The 18,500-nt window shown below is 48.6% G+C and overlaps 1 protein-coding gene across 7 annotated transcripts in view; it reads left to right on the forward strand.

Moving 5' to 3' along the window:
- The window catches only part of LOC147108053 (CUGBP Elav-like family member 4), a 520,783-nt gene that overhangs the window by 453,426 nt on the left and 48,857 nt on the right, over positions 1-18,500 (forward strand). For all 7 annotated transcript variants that reach the window (XM_086004501.1, XM_086004503.1, XM_086004502.1 and 4 more), the window contains one exon: positions 4,280-4,426. In XM_086004501.1, coding sequence (XP_085860627.1) covers positions 4,280-4,426 — 147 coding nt within the window. The remainder of the gene's footprint in view (positions 1-4,279; positions 4,427-18,500) is intronic.

An 18,500-nucleotide genomic window follows, 5' to 3' on the forward strand; every position in this document is an offset into this window, starting at 1 on the left:
TGAGAGATCTGCTGATCTTTCGCTCTCAGATGCTGACTGACCTGCTGCATACTTCCATCTGTATTTGAATCCGATTTTCACGATGAGCTGAGTTAAAAGAAATAAATAAAATGGCATTTATTTAGCACCTTGTAACCTTTCTCAGGATGTCACAAAGCATTCCACGTCCACTGATTTATTTTGTGAAGTGCAGTCACTGTTGTCAGGCGGGTTAATGTGGCAGCCATTTTACAGACAGCAGAGTCCCACAGACAGCGATTGAGGTGACTGCCTGGTTAATCGGTTTTTGGTGGTGTTGGTTAAGGGTGGATGTTGACCTGTTCCAGTGACGTGGAATCTTTTATAGCCACCGGAACCAGTAGACAGGGCCACATTTTAACATCTCAATAGAAGGTCAGCTCTCTGACAATACAGCACCCCCTCAATGCTGGGCTCTCATGCTGTAGCTCAGCGGGTAACACACTCGCCTCTGAGTCAGAAGGTTGTGTGGTTTAAGCCCCCACTCCAGGGACTCAAGCACATAAAGCTAGGCTGACACGCCCAGTGCAGTGCTGAGGGAGTGCTGCACTGCCGGAGTGTACCGTCTTTCAGATGAGATGTTAAACCGAGGCCCCGTCTGCCCTTTCGGGTGGACATAAAAGATCATGCGGCACTATTTCGAAGAAGAGCAGGGGAGTTATCCCCGGTGTCCTGGGGCCAATATTTATCCCTCAACCAACATCACTAAAAAACAGATTATCTGGTCATTAGCATATTGCTTTTTGTGGGAGCTTGCTGTGCGCAAATTGGCTGCCGCGTTTCCCACATTACAGCAGTGACTCCACTTCAAAAGTACTTCATTGGCTGTATAGCACTTTGGGACATCCGGTGGTCGTGAAAGGTGCTATATAAATGCAAGTCTTTCTTTTTTAGTCCTATCGAGTGGGGATTGAGCCCACAACCCTCTGACCCAGGCTAGAGCACGACCCGCTGAGCTCAGTTGGCACTTTTCTTCCCATAACCAATTTGAACATTATTTTCAAACTGTACCTCACCCATATGGCCATTCTTGATGTGTATAGACACAACGGGCCAAGTGAACAAGCTCCTGGTGGGCTGACGTTCCTGTGATTCTATATGTGAACTTAGACAGTGAGTATTGGCAGGTGGTGGGAGATATCAGAGCCGAGTCTGATCACCTACTCATCCGACATCCAAACGCGCAGACGGATGCACACATGCACACACACACTCGCACACATGCGCGCGCACACACATACACACATACACACATGCATACACACACTCGCACACATGCGCGCGCACACATACACACACTCGCACACATGCGCGCGCACACATACACATGTGCACACATGCATACACACACTCGCACACATGCACACATACACACATGCATACACACACTCGCACACATGCGTGCGCACACACAGGCACACATGCATACACACACTCACACACATGCGCGCAAACACATGCACACATACACATGTGCACACACGCATACACACATTTGCACACATGCACACATACACATGTGGACACATGCATACACACACTCGCACACATGCACGCACACACACATGCACACATACACATGCATACACACTCACACACATACACACTCACACACATGCGCGCGCACACATGCACATACACATGTGCACACATGCATACACACACTCGCACACATGTACACATACACATGTGCACACATGCATACACACACTCGCACACATGCGCGCACGCACATGCACGTACACGCACAAATGCACGTAACACATGCGCGCGCACACAAATGCATACACGCAGATACACACAAATGCACACGCAGACAGACATGCAGACACACACATGCGCATGCACAGACACTTATGCACACAGACAGACACACATGTACAAGCACGCAAGCATGCACGGACACACACACCGGCACACAGGTGCACACTTTCCAACAGGGCCACCTGATAAAAATTCGTAACAAGAACCCTGGCTGAATTTTTCTCCTCCATGGCCCCCGAGGACACTGAAGCCAATTTCAGCCGCCAACCGCTGCCCAGGCTGGTATGGCCTAATTCAGCATAGATCAGAACGATTCAGTATCGCACTGCGGTTACCAGCCAATCTAGCAGAGGGTCTGTGGTGAAGCAACCCTGAGGTGGATATCCAGTTAGAAAGAACATGAGACTGACACCGAAGACTATCCGCTGACGTTTTTATATTGTGTCTGGGTCATTCAGTGTGGTGCACAGTCTGTTACCCTGTGAATAATGGGTGGGAGGGCACCATTAGCAGAAAAGAACCTTATCGAGAGGTTCAGACAACACCATAAGTCACAAGAGTGAAGCGCGAGTGGTTTCTTGTCATCAGAACGGCGAGATGATCATTTTAGTCTTAATTATTCCCACCCACGCGTAAATATTTTATAATATGTATAGAGCAGCCTTTTTTTCTAACAAAATAACTGGCTCGTTGTGGTGTTGTTTGTGGAAGTTGGAGGAGGTTTATGTGAATAAGACGCGCACGGGGATTTTATTTTACTTCCTGTGCGTAGAAACGGCCCTTTAGATTGGCTGGGAGAAACAATTTGGCCGTTTAACGCTATCTTTCAGCCAATGAAAGCCCACTTTGTCGGAGCTTGCTCCCATTGGATAGTGAGGCCTGGCAGAAGATGAAGCTTCTTTTCAAAGGGGCAAAGGTTAAAGCCAAAGGTCATGACGGGTTCAGATATAGAGTAAATAAAGAGAAACTGCTTCCCAGTGGCTGAAGGGTCAGTAACCAGAGGACACGGATTTAAGGTGATTGGCAAAAGAACCAGAGGCGACATGAGGAAAAACTTTTTTACACAACGAGTGGTGAGGATTTGGAATGCGCTGCCTGATTGGGCGGTGGATACAGATTCAATAGTAGCCTTCAAAAGGGAATTGGATAAATACTTGAAGGAGAAGCAAATTGCAGGGGTATGGGGGGAAGAGTCAGGGGGAGTGGGACTGACTGGATTGCTCTTCGAAAGAGCCGGCGCAGACTCGATGGGCCGAATGGCCTCCCTCTGTGCTGCAGTATTCTATGATTCTATGATAAGGTCCCAGTTTTGATCACCAGTCTGAGTTAGCTGACATACAATGATACAGCACAAAAGGAGGCCATTCGGCCCATCGTGCCTTGACCTGCGCTGCTACAATTGGCCTCAGTGCCACCGGGTTACAGAAGGGAAAATTGACCAAAGTTTCTGCTCCTGAGCAACTACAGAAACCCTTGCTGGAAAGCGCGTGACCCCGGTATTTACGGGGAGGCGGGGTGGGGGGGGGGGGGCAGCGAGCGGGCCACCGCGATAGCGTGGGGGAAATCCAGCATGGCTGGGATCACGAAGGTCCTGATAGATTTAACAGCGGGGCCTCGTTTAAATTATCTTCCCCCGTTTCCCACCTGGCAGTCTGCTAAATTGAGAGGCTGGTCGGGCGGGGAAAACCAGTGGCAGGTGGCTGGTCCCTGGCAATCGGGATCATGGGGCAGGCTGCAGATAGGGGCTGGGGAGGCTGGGGGTTGGGGGGGGAGGAAAGGCCGCTGATTGCGTTGGGGGGGGTAGAGAGGCTACGATCGTCAGAAGGGAGGTCGAAGGCTTCCTTGAGGGGCGGGGGGAGGGAGCGGGGTGCACTCGTGCGCCTCCCGGCCCACAAGGAGTGCTGTAAAGAGCACTTACCCGCTGAAGCTCCCGCCTCCATTTCGCTGCCGGGTTTCCTGCGCCCTGGGAAACCCGGCCGGCAGCTGGTAAATTTAAATCGGCCTCCCAACTGCACTGTGGGAGCCTAATTTAAAATATGTAAATGAAGTGTCCCACCTCTCCAAGACGGGACACATTCACCCTACGCAACCTGCTGTCGTAAAAACACCAATGGCGGGTTGGGGAACGTGGACCACAATTTTTAGGGTTTAAACTCTCCTCCCCCCAACCTGCACCGCCTGTTGTGGGGACAGTTAACATTGAGACCTATGTGTCTGGGTGGTGGAGGGCGGGGAGGGGTGGGCGGTGCAGCATCAGACTGGGCTGTGGTGCCTTTCACAGACGGATAGCCAGTTGGCATTCACCGGTGAAGGCTGATGCAAGAATAGTGGCCACTTGGGCAGGGCCCTGGAGGCTTGGACTGGCCAAGTGGCCTCTCCTCCGTACTGTGAACACCTTTGACTCTTGTTGCTCAGTGAGCGAGCCCGCATAATGGACACAGGAAGGTGGATGAGTCGGTCCCTGTAGCTGACGTGTGTTCTTTGTGTGCATTTTCAGGGAGCGTCCTCCAGCCTCGTGGTGAAGTTCGCCGACACAGACAAGGAGCGCACATTACGGCGCATGCAGCACATGGTGGGCCAGTTCGGCATGTTCAACCCGATGCCGCTCCAGTTTAACAACACCTACAGCTCTTATGCTCACGCGGTACGTATCTCTGCCAACCTCTCGGCACCGAGTGAAAACTCTCCTGACCGCAAATCGCCGGCGGATTTTGATTCTCTCAGTTCTCCTTTCGTCCCCCGCCTCTCCTGAAAGAAAGAAAGAAAGAAAGAAAGAACTTGCATTTGTACAGCATGTTTCACCACCTCGGACGTCCCAAAGCTCTGTACAGCCAGTTGTAATGTGGGAAACGCGGCAGAACTGTTCTGACGAAAGGTCAACGACCTGAAACGTTAACTCTGTTTCTCTCTTCACAGATGCTGCCTGACCTGCTGAGTATCGCCAGCATTTTCTGTTTTTATTTCAGATTTCCAGCATCTGCAGTATTTTCTTTTTGTATTTGTTTTAGGTGTTGGATGAGAGATAAATATTGGCCAGGACACCAGGAGAAACTCCCCAGCTCTTCTTTGAAAAGGGCCTTTGGATCTTTTACGTCCACCTGAGAGGGCAGACAGGGCCTCGGTTTAATGTCTCATCTGAAAGAGGGCATCTCCGACAGTGCAGCGCTCCCTCAGCACTGCACTGGAGTGCCAGCCTAGATTGATACCAGATGATACCAGAAATGCGAGGGTATACCTATCAGGAAAGGATGAACAGGCTGGGCCTCTTCTGTTGAAAAGAGAAAACTGAGGGGTGACCTAATAGAGATCTTTAAAATTATGAAAGGCTTTGATAGAGTAGACACAGAGAGAGTGTTTCCACTTGCGGTTGAAGAGCAAAACTAGAGGCCATCAATATAAGATAGTCACCAAGAAATCCAATAGGGAATTCAGAAGGAACTTCTTTACCCAGAGAGTGGTGAGAATGTGGAACTCGCTACCACAGGGAGTGGTTGAGGCTAATAGTATAGATGCCTTTAAGGGGAGGCTAGACAAGCATATGAGGGAAAAGGGAATAGAGGGTTAGGCTGATTGAGTTAGATGAGGAAAGAGGGGAGGAGGCTCATGTGGAGCATAAACGCCGACATGGATTGGTTGGGCCGAATGGCCTGTTTCTGTGCTGTACATTCTATTTAATTCTATGTTATGTGCTGAAGTCTCTGGAGTGGGATTTGAACCCGCAACCCTCTGACTCAGTACTTTTGAAGTGTAGTCACTGACGTAAGAAAACTACTAGGCACTTGGTCTAAGCGTTAAACAAAGCTTTAATCAACTGTTTTACAACATGGAGGTCTAGTTGTGTCCTTCACTAGTTCCTGTTAAGAATGTCCTGCGCAAGCTGGGCCCGTGCCCGAGTATTTATACTCTCCCTGGACAGCGCCACCCATAGGCCGCTCAGTATTATTTCATAAGTCTTTCTTTCATGAATGACCGATTCATGTCAGTCACTGTTGCGCTGATGGCACTGGCTTTTTTTGAGGTGCAATTCCACGGCTGCCGGAAGCGACAATACCTTCAGCAGGCGGCTGTTCTTCACCTGCGAGCCTAGAGCGCAATCGTTGGTGCGGTATACGACCGCAGAGGCTGTCACAGGCTGAGCCTGACCCCGAGGCCGATGGCAGCCACCCAAGTGTTGTCCTGGCAGTCGAGATAGTGATTCACTTTCTTTGCTAATCTGGCGACTGACGAATGTTTGCTAGTGAGGGAATTCGCAGTCTGACAGAATCTGGTTCCTCAACTGCTTCATTAGCATAGCTTCCACGACCATGAAGGAACGGCCGCCATATGTCCAGGTCGGGATGATGTGTGACTTAGAAGGTTCATACCATGGACCCACAAGGGCCACATATAAAGTTGAAGTCAATACTTGCATTAATTTGCATGTAACTCAAGTGGTTGGTGCTAACAGCTCTAGGTGTTCTGATTTAGGGTTTATCCGTGAACAAGATCACAGCCGTCTCCAAACCTCTCGGTTCACATGCCATGACTAAGAAATATCAGCTGAAATAGGGCTCAGGGTTGGGTTGCCAACTCTCCAGGATTGCCCTGGAGTCTCCAGGAATTGAAGATTAAGCTCCAGGCCACTGCTTGCGAGCAACACCCGGGGGGAAAATCAGAGGGGCATTAAATAAAATTGTGTAATAACAACAGAAAAAGCTGGAAAAACTCAGCAGGCCAGGCAACACCGTGGAGAGAGAAACAGAGTCAATGTTTCAGGTCGAAACCCTTCTTCAGAACTGAGAAAAAAAAGGCAGGAAATGAAACCGATTAAAAGGCCAGTTTGGGGGCTGGGAAACGGGGGAGGGGATGAACGAACAAAAGGGAAGGTCTGGGAGGTGAAGAGACATTAAGAGATATTCAAGACGAGACGAGATGGTAATAGGACAGGTAAAGAGACAAAAGATGGCTCTAGATGAAGTGTGAAATGCGTTGGCAGAGTGAGAGACAGCTGCCATGTGGGAGAGAGAAAAAAGGAAAAGGCACAAACCAAAGGTGTGGATAAAAAATATATAAAAATATAATAGGGCCGAGGTTATGATCTGAAATTGTTGAACTCGATATTGAGTCCGGAGGGCTGTAAAGTGCCTAATCGGAAGATGAGGTGCTGTTCCTCGAGCTTACGCTGAAAATTGTGTGCCTGTTTTCATTTCCTTTGAACACTTCTGTTTATTAGTTGTGAAAATATTGGCAATGAAAAAAATATATATCTTTTCGACTGGCGGCCAAGAATTATTCAATTGGTTAATGAAGACTCTTTCGACCAATGGCGGGACGGTTGGCGGCAGGCAGTCATGTGATGAAACCTCCATGACTGCGCGCACCCAGAGTTGGCAACCCTAGCTCAGGCCCGCGGCTGTTAATTGAGATTAGTTACAGGTCTCCCTACGGCAAAATGCACCACACAACACAGTGTGGCACTGCGTCATGCAGCACCCAGTGCAGTCAACTAACCGAGCCATTTGAGGGAGCAATGACTGATATTTGAGGAGCGTTTTGCCTTGTGCAAATTTCAGCTCACTGTGTATTATATTCTATAATCTGCACTCTCCCTGCTTCTCTGCAAACAGATCTCAGATTGTGGCTTGTGAAACGCCAGAGTTTAAACTGTGACCAAGTTGTTTTTGTGTGCCACGAGCAATGGCCGTGTGGCTGTGCCTTTAAGAACCCCACCGTCAACAGATGTTATTTTGCTATTGTTGGCTGCGCTCGTCAGCAATCATTTAATCCCTGTGCAAACACTCGCTTCTTAACCCTGGAGCCTGCTTATTATTGTGTCCACTTGTCAAATGCCTGGTGGGAACTGGGCAATCTCGCACCTCGAGGTTGTAGCTTTTACAGCTAAAAACCCATCATACAGAAATAAAAATTCCCGACCAATCTAGCCGGGCGGTATTAACTTGCCGAAATGCAACAGATTAAAGTGACAACAGCGGAATAACACCCTGTGTCCATCACCACAGGGAAGACCAGATCCGTGGCAAACAATCGCGTAACATTAAGAAAGTAAAAAAGGAAGGAAGGAAAGAATTGCTATAGCACCTTTCACAACCTTCGGACGTCCCAAAGCGCTTTACAGCCAATTAAGTATTATTTTGAAGTGCAGTCACTGTTGTAATGTGGGAAACACAGCTGCCAATTTGTGCACAGCAAGCTCCCACAAACAGCAATGTGATAATGACCAGAGAATCTGTTTTAGTGATGTTGGTTGAGTGATACATATTGGCCCCAGGGCACCGGGGATAACTCCCCTGCTCGTCTTCGAAATAGTGCCGTGGGATCTTTCACATCCACCTGAGAGAGCAGACGGGGCCTCGGTTTAACGTCTCATCTGAAAGACGGCACCTCCGACAGTGCAGCACTCCCTCAGCACTACACAGGGAGTGTCAGCTTACATTTTCTCAAGTGCTCAAGTCTCTGGAGTGGGACTTGAACCCACAACCTTCTGACTCAGAGGCGAGAGTGCTACCTACTGAGCCACGGCTGACAGAAAGAATGCGCGTTGATTTAGCATCTTGCTGCGTCTCACAGAAATGCCCACAAAGCACCACGCGGTACAATGAATTACTTTTGAAGTGATTCAGAAGTCACCGTTGTTGTGGAGGGGAATTTTGTGCACAGCAAGATCCCACAAGCAGCAACGTGATGAGTGATTAGTTTGTTCTGTTTTTTTTCTGGTGGCGTTTGTCGCGGGCGAAATGCTGGCCAGGACACTTGGCCGGGGGGCGGGGGAGGAATTTCCCGGCTCTCCTTTGGATTAGAACCATGGGATCTCGTACATCCTCCTGACCCACTGGAAGAGATTTACTGGGCCTCGGTTTCAGGCCTCCTTTGGAGGGCAGCACCTTGGAAAAATGCAGAAATCCCTCAGTAAAGCATTAAAGCTCAGAGGTGCTAAGTGATGCCGATTGACAACTCGTGGCTATCCTTCAATCAGTGGCACTCCTGAAAGTACACTAAATCGAACACTAGCACTGGTTGTATCTGCATCACTCTCCCAAAGTCCCGGATTTAATATAAAAGTGTCTTATACTGCAGGACTTCTGAAAATCACATCCGAAAAGCTGAACAGGCTGGGGCTGCTTTCTCGAGAAAAGAGAAGACTGAGGGGTGCGCTAATAGAGGTCTTTAAGATTATGAAAGGGTTTGATAGGGTAGATGTAGAGAAGATGTTTCCACAAGTGGGGGGGGTCCAAAACTAGGGGCCAGCAATATAAGATAGTCACCAATAAATCCAATAAGGAATTCAGAAGAAATTTCTTTACTTGAGAGTGTAGAATGTAGAACTCGCTACCACATGGAGTAGTTAAGATAAATAGTATAGATGTGACATGAATCAATCATTCATGAAAGAAAGACTTATGAAATAATACTGAGCGGCCTGCGGGTGGCGCTGTCCAGGGAGAGTATAAATACTCGGGCACGGGCCCAGCCTGCGCAGGACATTCTTAACAGGAACTAGTGAAGGACACAACTAGACCTCCATGTTGTAAAACAGTTGATTAAAGCTTTGTTTAACGCTTAGACCAAGTGCCTAGTAGTTTTCTTACGTCAAGATGTATTTAAGAGGAAGCTAGATAAATACATGAGGGAGAATATAATAGAAGGCTATGTTGATAGGGTTAGATGACGTAGGGTGGGAGGAGGCTCATGTGGAGCATAAACACCAGCATGGGCCAGTTGGGCCGAATGGCCAGTTTCTGTGTTGTACATTCTATGTAAATCTAACTCCATTAAAAGCAGGGCTATTTTATAACTGGATTCCCTTGCTGCCAAATCTGAGCCATTTATCCCACAGGGGAGGATCCAACAGCAGGTCACTCCACCATGTGTCAGAGGCAAGTCACGGAGCACGTGCTGCAATCAGTGCAAAAGTCATGTTTTACGACTTTGCCAGTCAGGCCCCCGATGTTGGGGCAAGAGTTGGGACAGACGGGCACTGCCAGTCATGCACTCCTGACCTGTGTGGATGTGTCTGGGAGGTCAGCCTGCCCGCAACCAAATATGGCAGGCTGGGCATAAGTGGTTGTGGATATATGCCACCGCAGTGGTCCGAGGCACCTCAGGAAGCCTTCTATCAGTGGGTAGCTTCATGACTGCTAACACTCCAGTGCAGTACTGAGGGAGTGCTGCACTGTCGGAGGGGCCGTCTTCCGGATGAGACGTTAAACCGAGGCCCCATCTGCTGTCTCAGGTGGTGCTATTTCGAAGGAGAGCAGGGGAGTTCTCCCCGGTGCCGTGGCCAACATTTATCCCTCAACCAACATCACCAAAAACAGATTATCTGGTCATTTGTCTGTGCTGTTTGTGGGAGCTTGCTGTGCTTAAATTGGCTGCCGTGTTTCCTACATTACAACAGTGACATCAACAGCACTTCATTGGCTGTAAAGCGCTTTGTGACATCCTGAGGTTGTGAAAGGCGCTTTAAAAATGCAAGTCTTTCCTTATATTTTACAGTGTCACGTCTGATTCTGTTGCTGTTTGATTCTGTAAGGTAAATGGGGTATGTATTACAGCATCGCAACCAAAGGCTGGGCTGTGATATAAACAGAGTATAAAAGGCTCCTGTGATAACAAAATAACCTTTAATATAAATGTATATATTTTTTTTAATTCCTGCGCTGACATTTCCGAAACACCATCCTACCTAAAAATGAGTTAAAAGAGAACATCTGAATATTGCTTTAAAAGAAATTGATGTCATATTCTCCTTAAAGGGACATTTTCAGAAAAGAAGATTTGTTCTGTACATTTAACCTGAGCAGTGCAGACAGAAGCACAATAAACAGAGGCTGTAGCTATCGGAATTAGGATTGCACAGTCACTGGAAGGCCGTGCTGTTTGAATGCAGCTGTACAGTGTAAGTACGTGTTTCATGTGAAAATGATACACATTTTAAACATCTTGAAGGCAGCAAACAAGGCACCCATCACGCAGAAAGAAAACTATCATCGCTGCTCTTTTATCTTTCCACCCCCGCAACATTGCTCCAGCGAAATTCCACTATAATTTTCACTTTCCTCCCATTCCTAATTTTAACAATTTGCACTTCAAGCAACCGAAGCCTCAGCGCGCGGATTCAGCAGCTGAGCCTCAGCTGCTCAGTCACCGCCCGATAGCCAGCCCGCGCTGATTTCTCGGCCCACCCTTATTCAGTCACTGCTGCCAGCCTGACAGGTTGGCTAACTCGTGGCCACGTTGGGATAATTTTTTTTAATTCGTTTTATGGGATGTGGGCAAGGCCGGCATTTATTGCCCATCCCTAATTTCCCTTGAGAAGGTGGTGGTAAGCCGCCTTCTTGAACCGCTGCAGTCCGTGTGGTGAAGGTACTCCCACAGTGCTGTTAGGGAGGGAGTTCCAGGATTTTGACCCAGCGACGATGAAGGAACGGCCAATATATTTCCAAGTCAGGATGGTGTGTGACTTGGTGGGGAACTTGGAGGTGGTGGTGTTCCCATGCGCCTGCTGCCCTTGTCCTTCTAGGTGGAAGAGGTCGCGGGTTTGGGAGGTGCTGCCGAAGAAGCCTTGGCGAGTTGCTGCAGTGCATCTTGTAGATGGTACACACTGCAGCCACGGTGCGCCGGTGGTGGAGGGAGTGAATGTTTAATCGATGGGGTACCAAATGTTATGGCTCTGTTCATTTTAGTTGCATCAACCCCAAAAAACGGGCAGATTGGGGTCAGGTGGGAGGATAACGTGTTAAAAACTTGAATCCTGATCAGAACGGGGGGGCGGGCAGCCAAACCGCTCCCAGGAGGCAGGTCATCCATTTAAATATTATAATGAGGTTGTGTGCCTCAGACTTAACCTGCATTTTAAATTTAACTGTGGCTCATCAGATCTCGCAGGCCTCGGGAAACCCAATAGTTAGTGGAAAGCGAGGATTGCTAGATCCAGGAGGTACATGCCTTTACACTTACCTCCTGGATCCAGCGTCCCTGCCTCACCCACCACCCGCGATTGGAGACCACCCACAAGGCCTCCCATTCCCTCCCCCCCCCCCCCCCAGGCCTTCGATCACCTCCCTCCGCCATCCCCCCTCCCCCCCACCACCTCCCATTCGTTCTCCAGGCTGGTCCCGTTCTCTCCCTCCCCACCAATCACTTCCAGGCTGGCGATGATCTCTCCCTCTCCCTCCTCCCCCCCCACCCCCCCCCCCCCAACAACCTCCAGGCCGGCGATGTTCTTACCAACCCCCATGCTCCTCCGGCCCCCCCAATGTTCTATGCCAACCCCGATGCTCGTCCGGCCTCCCAATACTCGAGTCTGGCCCCCGACCACCCCCCTCCGGCCCCCACTTGATCCCTCCCTCCAGCCCCCACTTGATCCCTCCCTCCCTCCTCTCTGCAGCCTAGTGCCCGCAGCCATCCAGCCTCTCAATCTGGCTGGCTGGGGGTGGGAAACGGAGATTTCAAATGCCGTTACATTGGGCAGGGCCTACGGGAAACCCGTTCTCCCGGGTTTCCTAACCTCTTCTGAGCCTCCGCTCCCCACCCTGCTCCCAACCCGCCTCCCGATTACAATTCTGGCCTATGCTATCCCCGGGCGACCATGAGTTAACTAATACATAGAATGGAGCGTTACTTGGGCTGCAAGCATTCTTGCTATCAGCTCCTTCCTTTGCTTTTCTTTCGATTTAATCTCTGTTTCTTATTCCTTAGTTCACAGCGTTCTGTGGTCCCCCCTTCATACTCCTTACACTGCCGTGGCACTTGTTTCATTAGGGCATGGAGTAAGAATGTGCCATTTTTGATGAATGTCCATCATCAAAGACTCTACCCACCCCAGCCACAGTCTGTTCGCCCTCCTGCCATCTGGGAGACGCTACAGATGCATTCGCACCCGTACGACCAGATTTAGGAACAGCTTCTTTCCCAGGGCTGTCATCCTACTGAACTCCACAAATAAACTCTAAAGCCTGCACATCTGCCAATGCACTTTATTATGGTTATGTTTATGTTAATATACTACAAGCCAAATGTATGTTGAATGTTTAAATGTCTTAATCTAAATGTACACTCTCGGGAGCCACAAGCCTACATTTCGTTGTACTGCACTTGTGCACTAACAATGACAATAAAAGTTGATTTGATTTGATTTGAGACGTGATCTAAATGGACGAGGTAACAGGCTCGAGGGGCCGAATGGCTTGCTCCTGTCCCGAGGAATTGACGAGAGTTTTGTTGAGCAGAATTTGAACAAAATTGAAAGCCTCATGCATTCAAGATGGTGGAAGGATAACTCACTGCCCGTGCACTGGGATGGACGGTGATATTTCACTTTTATCCCTATGGGGAAGCCCCCTGCGTGATGACTGTTCCGCACCTTGCCCACCCTCAACAAGACATCTTGCCTCAAATGCTCCCATCTGTCATCTTGAATGCACAAGGCTTACAATTTTGTTCAAATTCTGCTCAACAGAAATCCCATCAATTCATAGGAAGAGGAGTCGGCCATTCAGCCCCTTGAGCCAGTTATGCCATTCAATCAGATTATGGGTGATCAGTCCTTCAACTCCATTTCCCTGCCTGGCATAGTGGTTAGCACTGTTGCCTCACAGCGCCAGAGACCCGGGTTCGAATCCGGCCTCGGGCGACTGTCTGTGTGGAGTTTGCACATTCTCCCCGTGTTTGCGTGGGTTTCCTCCGGGTGCTCCGGTTTCCTCCCACAGTCCAAAGATGTGCGGGTTAGGTTGATTGGCTATGATAAAATTGACCCTTAGTGTTAGGGGGATTGAATACGTGGGGTTGCGGGGATGGGGGTGGGATGTGTGTTGGTGTGGGGGTTGCGGGGATCGGGTGGGGTGTGTGTCGGTGCAGGCTCGATGGGCCGAGGTGGCCTCTGTCTGCACTGTGGGGTTTCTGTGATTCTGTGATATCCCTTGATACCGTTACCTAACAAAATTCTATCGATCTATTGAAAATTTCAATTGTCCCAGCCTTTTGTGGGAGAGGGTTCCAGATTTCCACTACCCTGTGTGTGAAAAAGTGCGTCCTGATTTCACTCCTAAATGGCCTGGCTTTAATTTTAAGATTGTGATCCCTTATTCTGGATTCCCCCACCAGAGGAAATAGTTTCCCTGTATCTACCCTATCGAATCCTTTTATTACTTTAAACACAGAACAGTAGCATAGTGGTAATGTTACTGGACTAGTGAATCTGGTAAGACTGGACTAATAATCTTGAGACTAAGGGCTGGATTTTCTCAATGGAGGCTTGCTGGAGGCGGGACTTCTGGTTCCCAGGTTTCAGTCCCGCCCCCAGCGACATCTGACCAACCCACGCTATTTTCCCTTGATTGGCCTTGTTAAGCCCGCCCTGTGGGCTTACCGGCCAATTAAGGGAAAGCCGGTGACAGATGACGTCAGCGTATGACGCTTCATCTGTCGAAATTTTTTTGACAGATGAATTGTCAGCATTTGACAGCTTTGAGAAGCTGTCAAACACTGACAATCTCTGTTGTAAGGTGAGCCCTTGCACGCAGGCTCACCAAGGCCTCTCTCAGCAGAAAGCAGATGGCTGCTGCATCTGAGAATGCAGCAGCCATTCTGTCATCTCTGCCGTTGAGATGAGGCACCTCCGGATCCTCAAAGGTTGAAGCCTGCAGAAAGAAACAAAGGTAAGGGAACTTTTTCCAACACTTTACACTCACCTCTCATACTTACCTGTCTGTACTTGCACCCATCACTCACCTCTACAGCTGACATTCGACCCCTCTCACCCCCGCAGACCCACTGCTCGCCTCGCTGACCCTGGCGAGGTGCACAGCCGTCGGGAAACCCGCAATTGCAGGCATAAAATGGGGAAAGGCCTCAAAACTGCACGTTAACTAGCTGTGAACAGGCAGTTAATTGGCTCTAATCCCCTTCCCGCCGTGAGGAGACGGGTCCCTACGTGACTCGGGGACCCGCCTCCCGGGTAGATGGCACGGAGGCGGGTTGGGTGCGGGGTCGGTACCCGCTCCCAGTTTCTGCTATTTTCCCGGCAGTCCCGCCTCCATACCTGCCTCCATACCTGCCTCCCCAGGGCTGGGAAAATTCCCCCCTAAGAGTTCAAATCCCACCCTGGCAGCTCAGGAATTTAAATTCAGTTAAATAAATCTGGAATAAAAAGCTAGTATTAGTAAAGGTGATCATGTAACTACCGGATTGTCATAACAACCCATCTGGTTCACTGCTTGTCCTTTAGGGAAGGAAATCTGCTGTCCTTACCCGGTCTGGCCTATATGTGACTCCAGACCCACAGCAAATGTGGTTGACCCTTAACTGTCCTTTGAAATGGCCGAGCAAGTCACTCAAGGGCAATTAAGGATGGGCAATAAATGCTGGCCTTGCCAGTGATGCCCACATCCTGTAAATGAATAAAAAAAAACTCAATTAGATCACTCCTCAACTGTCTAGACATGAGGGAATACAAGACATTGGGATTTAAAAGTTGTCCCAAATTTTCTATCTCAGAAGACAGTGGCCACCTTAAAGGAAGGGGATAAATTAGATACTTTTCTTTGTCCTACTTACAGACAGTGTTGTTTTCACCTTAGAAATGTCATCATTTAAATTTCAGTTTTAGTTTCATCTTTTTGCCTGTAGTTTTAGTGTTATTTTGTTTATAATTTTCAGAAGAAATTGAACCCCAGTTTGAAAGAAAGAGAATAAAGAAAGCACTTGCATTTATATAGCGCCTTTAATGACCTCCTGACCAATGTTCCCTATAATTTAATCTTGAGCGCGCGGGCCCTTTAACGGGTTGCGCGGCCCATTCAAATTTCTGCACGTGCGCGGTTTTTCCATTGTGACACCTGCGCGGGAGCTCCAGAGCGCTGCGTGACTTCACGGCCGCGTGGTCGCACGGCTTAACGGGAACTTTGCTCACGACATCCTAAAGCGCGTCGCAGTCAATGAAGCACTTTTAAAGTACAGTCACTGTTGTAACGTAGGGAAATGTGGCAGCCAATTCACGCACGGCAAGATCTCACAAACTGCAATGTGATAAATGACCAGATAATGTGGTTTCTTGGTTGAGGGATAGATATTGGCCAAGACACCGGGGAGAACTCCCCACTGCTCCTCTTCAAATCGCGACAGAGATCTATTGCGTCTATCTGAAGGAACTCAGTTTAATGCTCGACCAAAAAAAAATCTCACCCCCCGACAGTGAATAATCAGCCTAGGTTGTGTTTGTAAATCTCTAGCAGTGGGCCTTGAACCCATGACCTTCTGACTCAGAGGCGAGCATGCTACCACGGAGCCAAGGCATGACACCTTAAGGGGTAATTCCTCATCCCTAAACTCCCAGCAGAGAGCCACGTTCAAGGGATGCGTGGATCGAAGATTCGGGGCTACAGTGTGGTAGCTCTTCTGCCTGGGTTCCCTTTGAGTGCAGCTTCCTAGCTGGGGGTGCAGGAATTAACCCAAAAGTCCATTGGGCCAGAAATTCGGGTCGGAGGCTTCCCGCGGGTGCAAGCCCCCGACCTGCACTTACCTAGCGCGCCTGCCGTTGAGCTGTGGGCCCGCGTGGGATTCCGATCCTGGGCCTCCTCCAGCTGCCGGCGCACAGTGCTTGCGCATCCCAGGGGTGCAGTTAGTTCGAAGCGTCCCCTGGGATCACGTAGGCCATGGAGAGCCAATCGTAGCAGGGAATCTCTATTCATAGATTTGACAGGAAGTCCTGTCAAATCTATGAATAGAGATCGGCCCCAAAACCTAACTAAAACTTCAAATAAATTTTTTTTTAAATCACATTTTTAAAATAACTATAAATTACATAAAATAACTTTTTTAAACAATAATTTAAATTTTTGAAAAAAATTAATTACAGTTTTTAACAGGGCTAAAAATAAACTTACCTTTCTTTAAAGTATTTAAAAATAATAAACCTGTGGAAAAAATGTTTTAATTTTACTTAATTCACCACTTACCTTGTTAAAAGCAGGCCTTGCGACTGCTTTTTAAACGCGCAGCTGCTGGAGAAACCTGTAAAAAAAACGTAAGCTCCAGGCGTACGCGCTGCCTCTCCGGTGCACGCGTTCAACCTGTGAACTCCTTCCTTCAAGGGAACGGAAGTTCCGGTTTCCAGCGCATGCGCAGTGCATGCACGAAACCGGCACTTTCGTTGGCCCTACGCGTGAGTACCCCGTACGTACTCAACCGTGGGGACCCGAATTTCTGGCCCAATATTACGTTCCCAAATTTTAGTCATGTTTTAGTTAGAAAAAAATGTAGCCCAATTTTTTTTTTTTAGCTTTCCATATTTTCACTCAAGTCTTTTCTGGAATGTTCTGAAAAATGGTAGGGCAGTATTCCAACCCGCAGTGTTCATGTACGACCATTTAAAGTGCTCATACTATATTGACGAGCGCGCTGTCTTTAAGCAGGCGCTAATTCACTCTAAACCAGGTTTAAAGTAATGCCCAGTGGAACGCAGTACAAGCTCGTCGAGCCGTGATCTTAACCGATCAGAAGTGTTTTCAAAAAAATGCCACCAATTATTGATTCACTTCTCACACAACTCCCGCAGCCAAAGAAAGGTTGAGAAATAATAAGCTGACCGAGACTCGCCTGTTTCAACATCTGACGGAAGTTGTGCATCACTGACCAGTGCGTTTTAGTGCTGGGAACAATTTTCATTTCAATCTCCTATCTTCATCCGGAATCTTAATCTCATTTCAGTTCTAATTTTAACTTAGTGTACAAAAAAAACAATCATTTTAGTTAACTGCTATTTTCCTCAATGAAAACAACAATGTTTACAAACTACCAAAGTATCACGGCCTGGGTGAAAATAGTCTTCATAACTTAGGTTTGGTAAACTTGATTGGCACCCCATCCACCACCTTAAACATTCACTCCCTCCACCACCGGCGCACCATGGCTGCAGTGTGTACCATCTACAAGATGCACTGCAGCAACTTGCCAAGGCTTCTTCGGCAGCACCTCCCAAACCCGCGACCTCTTCCACCTAGAAGGACAAGGGCAGCAGGCGCATGGGAACACCACCATCTCCAAGTTCCCCTCCAAGCCACACACCATCCTGACTTGGAAGTATATCACCGATCCTTCATCGTCGCTGGAACTGGAACTCCCTGACAGCACTGTGGGAGCACCTTCACTACACGGGACTGCAGCGGTTCAAGAAGGCGGCTCACACCACCACTTTCTCAAGGGCAATTAGGGATGGGCAATAAATGCTGGCCTTGCCAGCGACGCCCACATCCCATGAACGAATAAAAAAAAATTAAAACCAAGGTCACGCATTGAGCTGGGTCCTTTAATCCAAAAAAGAGGCTGCAGCATATGAAGATGCATGGTCTGGCATTGTGTAATTAATAATGATAAATGGATTATGATTTGGAGCAATATGATAACAAGCAGGCTTCAGTGTGTTCCTTTCCTAACAGATTACCTTGTCAGATTTGTTAATTCAGTGTCAACCATTTGACACCCTTCTGTTGGATACAATTGAAATACAAACAACAACACACTGCAGCCCAGCTAACAGAGGCTTCCCAGTACAGACAGGCATGTCTTTCATTTCTAAAAGGTGACTTTGCAAATGGCTCAGTTGGTAAGTGCACGGGCTGCTGTGGGGCCGAACCACATAGAACAGCGGTGTTAACTGTGGCTCAATGGGCGGCACGCTCGTCTCTGGGTCAGCAGGTTGCGGGTTCACAGTCCCACTCCAG

This window comes from Somniosus microcephalus, chromosome 13 (genome assembly GCF_052327205.1).
Source record: "Somniosus microcephalus isolate GS21.2 chromosome 13, FLI_Smic_1.0, whole genome shotgun sequence".
In the NCBI taxonomy this organism is placed as follows: Eukaryota; Metazoa; Chordata; class Chondrichthyes; order Squaliformes; family Somniosidae; genus Somniosus; species Somniosus microcephalus.